At 43.8% G+C, this 13979-nt stretch overlaps 1 protein-coding gene across 2 annotated transcripts in view; it reads right to left on the minus strand.

Annotated features, from left to right (window-relative positions):
* The window catches only part of RCL1 (RNA terminal phosphate cyclase like 1), a 37917-nt gene extending 28432 nt beyond the window's left edge, over positions 1-9485 (minus strand). The window contains exons 1-3 of one of the 2 annotated variants that reach the window (XM_086867927.1): positions 6573-9485; positions 3851-3922; positions 2831-3006 (exon numbers count right to left, since the gene is read on the minus strand). In XM_086867927.1, the coding sequence (XP_086724053.1) occupies positions 2831-3006; positions 3851-3922; positions 6573-6720 (396 nt within the window). In that variant the 5' untranslated portion in view covers positions 6721-9485. Of the gene's footprint in view, positions 1-2830; positions 3007-3850; positions 3923-5653; positions 6483-6572 lie in introns of those variants that run through there. The other variant, XM_023943668.2, reaches the window with a different exon arrangement.
* Between the last annotated feature and the right edge of the window lie 4494 nt (positions 9486-13979).

Consider the following 13979-nt stretch of genomic DNA (forward strand, 5'->3'; position numbering starts at 1 on the left):
CCACATTTATGGGTTGCAGGAAGACAGCTGCCTTACCATGGTTTTCATCCTGGGCTACAGGGGAATCTCTGCTCCACTGCATGGAACAGCCCCTGTTTTCAATGACCCTGCTGTCTGCAGGGCTGTTTCTCTCCCATATTCTCACTCCTCTCTCCTGCTCCAGGTTATTCCACAATTCCATCGCCCCCCACACTCTTCCTCCTTAAAGCTGTTACCCCAACAGTGTTACTACCACCATCACTGATGGACTCAGACGTGGCCAGCAGTGGGTCTGTCTTGGAGCCAGTCAACGCGGCCTGTGTTGGATGAAGAGGAAACTTCTATGAGCTTCTTACGGAAGCCACCTCTGTAGCATCCCAGCTCACAAAACCCAGCCAGGCAAATCCAATACAACCCACTAAGTTGAAATAGAGAGGTTGTTACATGAAGAGCAGCAGGGAAAACACCTAAACTCCCACACTGTAGTCACACTGGTTTGCCTTTCCACCTTCTCCTTGGAGAGCAGAAAACATAGAGACAGATAAACAAGTTTAAGCATCTCTTTTTGGGCGAGCATAATTGTGTGGGTAGTAACTGTTCACTGACTTTAAAACACGCTCTGTCTACTGAAAAATAAAAACCAAAATGTGGGAGCTTCAGACCTCAGAACAATGAACTAACATGATTTCGCAGAAACTCTTCATTGTTCACATTATGCACGTTATACTGTTTATGGGATCACGCATTACTTGATTGGTTCCTCCATCCTGTTTATGAACTTAGCATGCATTTTCCAGGATTGGTCACTGTCCAGGCGTTTGACTGCCCCCTGTTATCTGGCTTTTGTGGTCTCGTTTCTCAGCCTCTTCTTTCTTATTTTAGAACAGTTTACATCTTAGCAACCTTGACAAATCCCAGAGTGTCTGGTAAGAAATTCTACAGATGGTTTGGCTTGGCTGGAGCACACTATGGCCTAAGTTATTTAGATACATTGCTACACCAAAATCAATTTAAAACAAAGTTTCCATTTACTTAAGCATACAAATCAATTGGGGTAGCTCTTAGATTTGTGGTTTTAGTGTCAGAAACCAGCAGAGCCATATGTTATACAAAACAACTTGTAAAAGTCCTTAAAGTACGTTATTGGTGTGCACCAGGATTAATGCTGACTCACGCAAGTTAAACAGACGTAAAACTAGGTTGAAATCAATTTTAGGAACTGGTATTCGGTTACAGCCACCGAATGAAATTTGAATGAAATTCTGAATTTCGTTCACCCAATGAAATTACAGCCACCGAATTGAAAAGTTAACAAGTATGAACTAAAACACAGTAACTGAAGTTATTACTGTGTTGCCACTAAGACTAATATGTAATTGCTACTATAGCACAGTTAACTTAAGATGTAATTCTTTACATGCATTTGATTTACATTTAGTGTCTGGAGCTTGGAGTCAGCTGATGCATGCCAACCCACTTTTTGAGTTTTGGCAAATGCAAGCACCCTTCAAGCGAAGTGGTCATAAGTCTTGCACCCAATTGAACTAAAATAGTTAATCTCAGGCCAATGTGACTGAAGCCCAAGAGGAGATAATTTCCAGACTCAAGACTCTTGATTGGACACTCTAAATATGTGTCCAAATTTACTTGAAAGCAGTATGAACACTGGACTACTCTTCATCTCCAGATTATGCAAGGATTTCTCCATTGTGATTAAACAGTCAACAGAAAAGGACTTCTTTGATTCTTACCACTTACCAGTTACAATAAGGACTTCTAATCACAATGACTGGACGGGTAGCAAAAAATGCTTCCTCTTTTTTCTTATAGTGCTGTGTACAACCCACTTTGATCATCCTTTGACTCATGTGGATGTCTCACAGAGCCACGGCTGAGAGAGTGACTTTTTTAAATGACCAGAGAAACACAGCTGAAAAGACAAATTCTAGAAGGACTCAGGGACTCCTGTAGTATCTGTAGTTGTATTTTACAGGTATTTGTATTCATTTAAACTGGTTAAATTCCCAGATTACAATGTGCCCTTTAATCTACTCAGAGGAAAACAGGCAGTGTCCAATCATCATTCAAAAAGTAAAGAGCAATGCTGTTCTCTAAAAGCAAGAAGTATATGTTTGGAGTATTTGGAGAAAAATAAATAAAGAGCATAACCACTAATCATTACTTCAGCATTCTGATCACATCTCCCACAGTTCATTTTTGCTACAACACTGGTACAAAACAAAAGACTGCAGATCAGTTTAAGAAACCACGGCAAGCATTTCATTGCCATCTGACCTACCACACCTTCTGGCATATTTCAGAAGAACCAGAGACTTACTACATACTTTTGCTACTATAGTTCCCTAATTACCATGTGACTTGGTTCTGACAGAAAGAAGGCTTGACAGCAGCAGTGGTATGACTACGTCCAGAATCCAACAGAAGAGAAAGATTCCTTCCTTTTGGCACTCATATTTTGAAGACACTTTATACAGTAAATACACATGTGGGGCAAGAGAAATAATCCACTGAAATTCTAAGAGAATGGGAGAACCAAACCTGTCGCAGGTCCTCACACGGCATTTAAAAGGAGATTGCAAGGGAGAAGACAGAGGCAGTACAGAGCTGAACATCGGAAGGGGAATCACAAACTGAAGTTCAGAGTTTAATACACTCTAGTTTAGCAGGTGCTTCTTTTGACTCAGAAAGCTTGCTAACGCAGCAACAACTGCAGGATACTTCTGGATGTGAGGGATGATAAAAATGCAACATGTTTCAGACACTTCTTCCCAATCTTGTTAGTTAAGGGAGAAAAAATATCCTTCTCTGATACTTAAACTTTATTACTTACTGAAGGATCTACTTGATCATTTGTTACTCCCCTCAAGACAATCTTCAATGGATGCTTCATGAAAGGTGCCAAGCAGAGCAGACTTTCCAAATAGTAGCCAATACCACGACTGGGGCTGCAGTCATGTTCCAGCGAGCCTCCGTACAGAAGACCAGGCTGATAGTACAAGGTGGTACCTGAGGAAGAGGCATGGGGAGCAAACCAAATGAGAGCACTGTAGAACACATTAAACAAAATTAAAACATTAGAACAGCATAAAAATACTTTGCAACAACATATGCAGGTAAATTGGAGGTAGAAGACTATATAGAAGATTATAGCATTTTCAGCACACTATTTACATGTCTGCAGCTAATGAATGGGTCAACACATGAGTGTCTGTCTGTCCTGCGCATTAATGTCCTCCTTTCCCTTCCCCCTAAAACAAAGGATCTCTTAGCAATCTTCAAAATGTTGATACAAGCAATTATTATCCTCCACAGAAGCTAAACCTTCATCAGTCCATCTGGTCATTGTAGTCTTGGCATATCTGATGGTAATTAATTTGCTTTACTTACCAACTGAAAATCATTAGAACCCTTAAAAAAAACCCCAGAAAACTCAGACCAGGTGAGGTTTTCACATTGACTCTTTTCACTCTAATCAAACCCTTTCCTAAGCACGAATAAGCAAGCAAGTCTGGCTAAGAAATTTGCCTCTGTAGAGGGTAAATCTTTGTCTTCTACAAAAATTGATTCTGGTACAGAGGAACCTTTGCCCACTGTGAATCCTGTATACCTAACAAAATACTAATTTTAGCTCTTGGGAAACAGAGCTTCCCTTAGCTCTCTGCATTACAGTGGGGCACAGACCTTCTTGCACATGATCAATTATTACAAAACTTGTCAACTTTGTTATTTCTCATCTTCTCAGTAATCTTATCTGAACACCTACATCTATCAAGGAAAGACTTTGATTCTACTGCAGAAACTAATAAATCCTGGAGACAGAACAGATGAAGCAGAAAAAAACAGATCTCACCTGTCTGGTTTATTTCAATCCGCGAGCCATTGGTCACTTTGTCAATCAGACGAATAAAACTTGCTTCAAAATCTAAGGAGTAGAGCACAGACAGAATTAAAAAGTTTCTTAAAAGTTCAACACCTTACTTGTACTTTCACCCTTTCCCACCTTTCAAGACATTAAGGCTACTCTCACACTTCAAGTTGTGGCATAGTACCACAATATGTGAAAAGACGATTCTCTGTAAAAACAGAGATGTTAATGTGAGCCTCCATGCTTATAGGAATCTCAAATCAATTGAGATGCCCTCAGATGTGACAGCTAGACTAGTCACACTCCTCTCCCTGGCATGCAGCAAATAAAATATGCATACATTTCTGACCACAGTGGCTTGAGGGATTGCTCTTGTCCGTGATAAAACTTTTGGCAATTTACATTTTACTCAGTACAAAAGCAAAACATACAAATCACAGCAAACAGGACCCCATATATTGAAGCACAACAAGCTAATACCAGCTTCACAATGTTCTCTGTTAAAATGTTAGCTTAAAAGAAGGAGACATTTAGAGGTGAAGTGCTGCTGCTTTATAGCTGTTCCACAAACAGAATTAGTTGTCTGCAGACTCTAAAATTTTCCATTTCTGAAACATTTTTGATATACTTAGGGCTAGAGAACCACAGGTCTTCCCACTGCCTCTTTCCTTGCTTACTGTGTTCACTATACTATAGCAGTTTGTGTCAAGTAATTCCACAGTTTGTCTTGATTGTGTGGACTCTCCCCCAGAGACAATGAAAAGGACAAGCAAATTTAACCTAAAGCAAAACCAAAACCATCAACCAACCAACCAAAACCAAAAAGGAAATAACACAAAAAATAAAAAAATAAAAATATCCAAAACAAAACAAAACTAATCAAACAAAAAAACAACAAAAAAGCCATCCCAGGAAGAATATACTGGTATTCTAGTATTCCAAGAGGGTACAGACCTCATATATAAAGGCATATAGGTGAATATATGCAGAATTCAAAACCCAATTAGTTTTAAGAGCCAACAGCATCTGCATAATTGTTTGTAGGTTGCAAAACTCCCTTAGCAATAATCCTGTGTTACTTCTTACGGAGTAATCAGATGTGATTTCTATATGTGACTCTAGGATGTAACAGATATTTAAACCACAGTGCTACCTGCAGAATTTACAGTTTGTTAATATTTGCATAACATGATTGATGCCTCAGTCACGCAATACTGGTTATGCTCTCCGTTATGACAATTTTTAAATAATGACAGCTTATATGTTTATAAAGCCTATATTACTTTAAAAGCACTTGGGCATCTTCCAGTGCACGAGTGCATCGTTGTGAGCACACATTTCACTCCCGGAGAACACCAGTAGCAGAGCTTACAAAAGTTCTAGCCACAAAAAGCGAAAAGAACTGCATGTTGAATTATTAACATGAATCAGGATTTATTGCTATTATTTTTCTGTTGCATTCATAGTTTACCCTTGAACTCATACTTAAAAAAAAAAAAGCAATTCAAATATGCTTTAAAAAAACGTGGCAATATCTACAAACTTCACCACCACCAAATGCTGCACAGTGATAATAAATACTTTGGATCATGGTAAACGTTAAGCCAAGCACACAAGAATGTTTCGGCAGTTTTTGAGTAGAACTTTAACTATACCCTGAAGGCTTCTCGGGAGGCAGAGAGGCATCTACCCCTGTTCTGAACCTCATAACAGGGGTCCATACCCAAAAAATAACTGAACACCACAATAACATTTCTTCCTCAAACATCCTATTGTTTTCTCACTTACTGTTTCTAGCCTATTGTTTTCTTATTTCAGTTTACGATGGAATTCATCCTGGGACGCCAAAGGCTTTGCACAAGAATGACAATAGTACTCCCTAAGAAAGGTTTCCCTTGAACAAATCTGCAAAAATGAGAATGAATGATTTCACCTCTTTCACCTTTCCTGTTTCAGCAAACCCTGACAAAAATCAAAGCATAAAACGTGACCTATTAAAACCGCGTGGACGTGAGCTCCCACAAACACAGGGAGCACACGAGGCTTGGGCACAGGCACGCGGCAGAAACGACGGTCCGAGAGACAGGGAATTATTAATTCTGCCATCCCGCCTGCGAAGCCACCGTCAGGGGACGAGAACCAGCTCCGGGGCTGTAGAGAGGCTCAGAGCCCCGCCTGGCCGCTCCCGCACCGCGGGCATCTCGGCAGGGCAGCGCCAGCCCCGTCCCACCGGGGCATCTCGGCAGGGCAGCACCGGCCCCTGATGTCCCACTCTGGAGAAAAGGCAGGGCTGCCGAGCCGAACCAGCGGGACGGGGATGGTTACTGCCCCGTCCACCCCGCGCCGCCGGGCAGCGAGAGGCTGGCGGCAGGAAGCAGCGGGTGTGTGACAGCCCCCCTGCTCCGGCCTCCTCCATCGCCCCTGCCCGCTCCCGCGCCGCCTCCTCCTCCTCCCGAAGCGCCGCTCCCCACGTGCGGCAGCTACACCCGAGACGGCTGCGCGGAGCGCTCTGGGAAGAGCGCATCCACGGGGAGACTCCGGGACGCAGCCGGGTCCCCCTCCTGGGTGGGGCCCAGCCGGGGCCCGGGCTGTCCCAGCTCCCACTGGGGGTCTGCCCCTGCCCGGCAGCAGGTCCCGGGCACAGCCGGCGCCGGAGCTCCGCCGCCGCCCGACCTCCTGCCCCGCGGCCGCCGGTGCCGCCACTCACCGCGGAGGCCGGGGTCCTCCTCCTTGGCGCGGATCTTGCGGATCTTCAGCGGGCGCCCGCTGAGCGTGGCCAGCACCAGGCGCTGCCGCAGGAAGTTGCACCCCGCGTAGCTGAGGCACTGCGCCTCGCGCGCCGCGCCGCCCGCCATCCCGCCGCCCACGTGGTTGGGAACAGGAAGCGCTGGGACAGCGGCGGGGGCAAAGGGCAGGGGGCGGGCGGGCGCGGGGAGGGCTCGCACCGCCCCCGTGCTCCGCGCTCGGCGGCGGGGCCGTGGCCAGAAGGGCCGGGCTCGGTTTGTCCGGGCACGGGTGGCAGCCTCTGCCTTCTCCTCCGCTCTCTCAACCTGCGTGTTTTCAATTGAAACTTTAGGAGCGTGGAAGTGTCGGGAGATGTGTGTGACCCGATCAGCCCGGTGCCCGGCCCGCTGCTCCTCCGGCTGATGCGGGCTCTCTCTCCTTCGGCGGCCGCGCAAGGACGGTCCGGAGCGGAACGTGGTGCCTGCACAAGGATACGGCCCCTACATCGAAAGGAGTCGGTTTCTGGACACATGTTCTTTAGGCAGTGCTTTTCAGTAATTTATCCCTGGCTACCTTAAGGAGGACAGAGCGGAACAATGAGTCCTGCTCGCGGTCCTTGGGACAGCCTATTGGCTTAATGACAGTGTCCTGCTGTCCTTGAGGAGACTGACTAAAGCTTTCAATCTCCTTATTTTAGGAGAAACGTCTACTATAGTGGAGGTGTGACAGTGTCAGTTGTTAGTCTACATTTACGTGCTCGTGAAAAGAAGTTTCTTAGATTGGAATAGTACAGTTGGAAGGGATGTACAAGAATTTAGCACAACTGCTACAGTTCAAGGCTGACCCAAAGGTAAAACAGGTTGTTAAGGGCTCTGTCCGAATTCCCCTTACACACTGACAGGCTCAGGGCATCATCAGGCTTGACCATCCTATATAGGATGCCTATAAAGAAACGCTTCCTAATGGCAAGTCTGAACCTCCCCAGCACAGCTTTGAACCATTCCCACACATCCTATCACTGGATCCCAGGGAGAAGAGAGCAGCACCTCCCTCTCCGCTTCCTCTCCTCAGGAAGCTGTAGAGAGCAAGGGGGTTGCCCCTCACCCTCCTTTTCTCCAAACTACAAAGCCCAAAGCAGCTCCTCACAGGCCATGGTATCCAGTCCTTCCACCAGCTGTCTTACCCTTCTCCAGACACCTTCGAGGACCTTCCTGTCATTCTGAAATGGTGGAGCCCAGACCTGCACCCAGCACTGGTGGCCCAGCACAAGGGAGGCCCTGCCCTAGTGCTGGACACAGAGGGACAGTCATCTCTTTGGATGGCCAGAGATGCCAAGTTTGGTGCTCCCAGGATGGGGTTTGCTGCACCTGGGATGGGGTTGGTGCTCCCAGGATGGGGTTTGCTGCACCTGGGATGGGGTTGGTGCTCCCAGGATGGGATTTGGTGCTCCCAGGATGGGGTTTGGTGCACCTGGGATGGGGTTTGGTGCTCCCAGGATGGGGTTTGGTGCTCCCAGGATGGGGTTGGTGCTCCCAGGATGGGATTTGGTGCTCCCAGGATGGGGTTTGGTGCTCCCAGGATGGGGTTGGTGCTCCCAGGATGGGGTTGGTGCTCCCAGGATGGGGTTTGGTGCTCCCAGGATGGGGTTTGGTGCTCCCAGGATGGGGTTTGGTGCTCCCAGGATGGGATGTGGTGCTCCCAGGATGGGGTTTGGTGCTCCCAGGATGGGGTTGGTGCTCCCAGGATGGGGTTTGGTGCTCCCAGGATGGGTTTGGTGCTCCCAGGATGGGGTTTGCTGCCCTTCTGGCAGGACAGCCAGGGCACCCTGCTGGCTGCCAGAGCCTGCTGCCAGTCAGCACCTCCAGAGCCCTCCCTGCAACCCCAGAGCTGCCCTTCTCCCAGTTTAGATTTGTATCTGGCATTTCCCTATCCCAGGTGCAGAAACTGGCATTTTGACTTGTCATTTTCATGTCACTGGTGATGGCCCAGTGCTCCACTGTATTTAGATCCCTCACTCTGCGGGGCTCTTGTCCTTCAGGAGTCAGCAGCACTTCCCAGTGTTGTACAGCAAAACTCAGACAGTTTTTCATACAAATTATAACTATTTTTTATTTCACTAAATTGTTTGCCAGATCCTAAAACTTTTTTTTTTTTTAAACCCATGATAAGCACACTTTACAGAAACTGGAGGAATTAAACCACCTATTTATTATTAGCTGCTTGCTGACTTTTGTGATCAATGTGCGTAAGGATTTTTGTTGTGTTGATACACTGGTCTGCAAGCTTTTTATCACAGAAAAGCAGAATTATTTGGTTTGGAAGGGCTCTTTAAAGATCATCTAGTCAACCCTCATGCTATGGGCAGGGACACTTTCCATGGACCATGTTACTGAAAGCCTCATCCAACCTGGCCTTCAACACTTCAACACTGGTCTCTATTGGGCATCCACAGCTTCTGTAGGCAACTTGTGCCAGTGTCTCACTACCTTCACTGTAGAAAAATTCTTCATTATGTCCAGTGCAAATCTACCCTCTTTCAGTTTCAAGCTCTTGCCCTTTGTCCTGCCACTGCTTCTTGGTAAATATTCACCCTCTATCTCCCTGACAACCCCCCTTAAATAGTGAAAGACTGCAATGAGCTCACACCAAAGCCCTCTCTTTTCCTGGCTGACCAATCTCTGCTCTTTCAGCCTTTCTTCAAGAAGAAATTATTTCAGCTCATTGATCATTTTTGTGGCCACATCTAGACTGGCTGAATCAGGTCCATGTTGCAGAATCACAGAGTCAGAGTCATAGAATTGATTAGGCTGGAAGAGACCTTTGAGATGACCAACCTATGACAAAATATCACCTTATCTACTCCACCGTGGCACTGAGTGCCACATCCAGTCTTTCCTTAAACACCTCTGGGGAGGGGGACTGTGACTCCACCGCCTCCCTGGGCAGCACATTCTAATGCCCAATCGGCCTTTCTGTGAAAAAATTCTTCCTAATATCCAACTTAAATATCCCTTGGCACAGCTAAAGTCTGTCCTCTTGTCTTTCCTGAACTGAGGACTCCATAGCTGGATGCAGAAATCCATGTGGGATTGCACAAGTGTGGGGTAGAAAAGGGCAATCATGCCCCTTGACCAGCTGGATACATTGTTCTTCATGCTCAAGTCCAATTTTTCACATACCAGTTTCCCAAATTTCTCCTCCACTTACCCAGCCAGACTGTACAGACGCTGTGGATTTCCCAGACCCAGGTGCTAAGGGATACAGAAAAATGATACATTTAAATCAAAAGACCACATCTGTATGGGAACAAAGCCCAAGAAATTTTTTTCCAGGAAGCATGCTGAGAAATTTCTGGAACGTCAGGATCAAAAAAAATGACAGCAGTTAAAGACCATTAGTTCACATAAGCAATGCCCAAGATTTCTGAGTTACAGGCAAAAATATCTAGGGCTATTCATGATTCATGTGCAGATGAACCTCTCTGTCTTTTAAGAAAAGTGGACAGTTTTGTGGATTCAAAGAATTGTAGCTTTCTGTGTATAAGAAATTAGTTGCCAGTTGCAGCTGTGATCTAGGATATGACAGAAAAGAGGGTGGGGCTCGGGCAGCTGAAATTTTTTTCTGTTATGCTCTGAGCAGAAGTAAGAGAAAACTGAGTGTAAGGAAGGTAAAGAACACACATATCTTCTCAGAGTTCATAAATCTGTGTGCAAACTTCACAAAAAATCTTGAAACTTTCTAGATTATTCAGGGTTCTGTTTTCCTGCTTACAAACAATCAAATTCAGTCAAGTCTCTGCATAATTCCTTTGGATTTCAGAGTTTGGAGGGTATTTTGGAATTCCAGAGCAAACAGTACTAAAGTTCATGATTAATGCAGAAGAAGTCTGGCACTTACTGTTTCCTGAACAATTTTGTCCTCTTTAATTTCCTTCATTCACAGGCCTTTTAGACATAATTGCAGGTAGTAAATGACAGTTTGCTGTGAGATGGTGGATATGGGATGTGATAGAGGATGAACACTCCCACTGAAATTGAGAGTGTCTTCTGTGAAGACAGCTCTGTTAAGGGCTTTCAGGTGCTGCTTCTGGAACTATGTTTTCCACAGCATTGTCTGAAGTCTGTATCTTAGATTTGCATTGAAAATGTCTAATCAACTACGCCTACTTAGAATGAACTCTCTGCTGTGGTTCATTTCTCTTCCTTTGTGTATTCCCATGCTCTCCCACTCATATATTTTTAGTTCTGTCCATCCTGTCCTTTTTCTGTGACTTCCAGTTACTTGCTATCATCTGTTAACAATTTGCAAGTATCTGCTTTATATCAAGGCATGTGAAAACAAAATTGGGAAAACAAAACTAGGAAAATTGTCTTCCCCCAAAATTATTCCATTGGCAACCAGGATTTTCTCATGTAACTGAAATAAGATACTTCTGTAAAAAAATCACTGCCAGACAGACTGAAAAACACTACTCTGCTGGTATAATGTAAGTATTCCGCTAATGAAGGCTCTATCTTTAATAAAAATATGCAGTGACATAAAAGAGGGATTTTTTTTTTTTCTCCCCCGGGAATGCTGGTAGCTTGTTGTGCTAGAAGCACAAGGATTTCTGCAGTCAGGAAAATTATTTTTATCAACTGCCTATAGGTGGCACAGAGAGACTGTGGCATCTCAGAGATACTTATATATATATATGTGTCATGATCTGGGCAATCATGTTACAATTTAACCTCAAAATATAAAGCTATTACTGGTTTACCTTTAATACCCTGGGAAATTGTTGTGGTGTGTTTTATTGTTTTGGATTCTGTTACATAAATGGTCTGTTCTGATTTCCCTCCATATTTTGTATTTCCCCAAATTGGATTATTCCCAAGTTATGTTCTTCCCCTTTACCTCTCAATCATTGTAATCCCCACCCTCCATTCCCTATATGTCATTTTAAACCCTGCCCCCTGTTCTGGATCCTTCCCTGTAAATCCCTTGTTAGCCCAACCCCTTGCAGTCCCTCTCTCCTGGAAATCCCTAAAACTGGAGGCGCCATTAGCCCACATGACCTGCCTTCACCTCCCCCTTTTTCCCATTGGTCCCTCGATTATAACTCCTCCCTTCCCTCTTCCCTCCTGGATTCCCTATTGGTTAGAGTTTTGTACCCGCCCCTTGAATCTCCCCTATATAAAAACCCATGTACAGCGCTGTTGGGGGCTTTTTGGTCCCTGTCCCCTTCATGGGATAAGGCTCTACTTGGAACCCACACCAAAAGCCTCCCTCTCATCCTTTAGCTCCTCCTTGTGCTGACACCAGAAGTGCCACAGAGCAGCAGCTCTAAGGTTCAGCTCTTAACCCTCAGGTCAGGAGCTATTCCCCACTCCCGGTGTGCTGCCGTGGTGTGAGCTAGCCAGGACTCCAACACCACATCAGGAAATGTTAATTTTAGTTTAATCAGTGGTTGGAGAACATGACAGTCTCCTGATATTTTAATCGCTTGAGATAAATAATAAATAATACAGAAAAGATTATTACAGAAATTTCCAAAAGAGGTCTGCCTTTTACTAATGTGTGAGGGCTCAGAGTATGCAACAACACTCTTTTCTGAATTTGTTAGCTTACATATCTCCCAAGAGTTTTCACACAGTCTCAGAAACACAGCTGTGTAACTCCTCTTTTACTTGAACTTAATTTCTTTTCCCTTTTATGTGTATTTTGAGGGATAGCTAAACAATCTGTGGATGAGTGCTTTTTATAGGACTAAAATTACAAACTCAAATACAGCTCTGAAGAACCACTGGGACAACAGAAATGTTTTTCAAATAATTAAAATTCTGGTTTTGAGTATTATCAACTTGTGAATGCAACAAAATTTTGCCAGTGCTTGAAACAGGACATTACATTGTACTGAGTTTCCCAGGCATCAGAACAGAAGCTTATCAGATTTGCACTGTCTGATTCTTTCATCTGCTTCCAGCTTTGGTTTGCTTCCTTTAATTGTGAGAGCAGTTTTGTCAGGTTTTTCTATGGCAAATTTATTTTTCTTGTTTTAATTGTTTCTTTTCTTGGATGCAGACCTGGACATAACTGGTTTAGCAAAAGAGGCAAAGAAACTATCCAATATACATGGACAGTATTATAGATAGTGAACTCAGATGTAGTGTAGAGCTACAGACTAGTGAAGAAAAAACAAGGTGTAAAATTGTGTTAGCAGGCATGCAAAAATAACTCCAAGTGAACTCTAGAAGGATGAAGAAGAAACTTTATCAGAAGCATGGCATTCTTCCTGGTGAGGGACTCCAGAGGCTAATGACTCACCATAACCCCAGCCACCTCACCTGAGTAAGACCATGACCTTGGGGCCCAGTCAAGGAGGGGAGAGGGGAAAACGCAGGATCAGAGGAATGGGAGAAACTAAGAAGCGTGTTTGGAGCAATTAATTGTTTATATAACAAATAATAAAAGTCAAATAATGGTAATTTAGAATATATTTTGTGTAATAATTACAACTGAATTAATAATTATTGAATGAGACTGTTAGGATTTCAGTTACATTAATAGATTTTTCGCTTTATAAATAAGGTGTATTTCATCTTTGTCATAAATAAAGTTTTGAGTGTAACAAGGTTGGTGTACAGGCAATAAATTTCTGTCTGAAGAATAGGCATTTCCTAGGAAATTTAGAGTTTTGGAACAACCCATGCTATGTTTAAGTATTAATTAGCTATACTCAGCCATCTGGGAGGAATAATTCATTAGACTTTTTAATAAAGGTAGGAGTGACACCATAAAAACAATGGTGTTATGTCCTTCTTTGCAATAAAACACTATTTAAATCTAAATGAAGAATCACAGTTCTCTACCTTTCTGGTTTATAAAGTTATGTCTTTGCTACTTTAAGAAAAACAGTTCAACAGCAACATTTTGTTCTATGTATTTCAACCTATATCTAATTAAAAAAAATAAAAATCTGTTCCTCAAGTGTTCTTGGTGGTATATATATTTTTGAGGGAAAATTTTCAGCTGTGTTGTGTGTGTATGTTAGCCTTCATTGTATAAGTATTTAATGCTTTTTTTTTTTAACATGATTAATAGGTTATCTTGTTTGACAAATACAGCATCACAGCCTTATGAAGGTTGGAATTCAGATCTGTTACCCAATCTGTGGACCAAAGCAAGGTCAGACTATGTTGCTCAGGGCTTTATCTAGCTGGGCTTTAAAAACCTCAAGGAGCTGAGTCTACAAATACTTAGATTCCATTGTCTGACTCATTGAGTCCCACCACTCATCTTCATAAGCAGCCTGTCCAGGCCTTCTCAGTAACCTTCTCATGGGTGCTAGAAGGCTGCTGAACCCTTCTTCTCTCCAGTCTGAACAAGCATGGTTCCATGTGTCTGTGGC

The sequence above is a fragment of the Cyanistes caeruleus genome, chromosome Z, assembly GCF_971803275.1.
Source record: "Cyanistes caeruleus chromosome Z, bCyaCae1.hap1.1, whole genome shotgun sequence".
NCBI classification, from domain to species: domain Eukaryota; kingdom Metazoa; phylum Chordata; class Aves; order Passeriformes; family Paridae; genus Cyanistes; species Cyanistes caeruleus.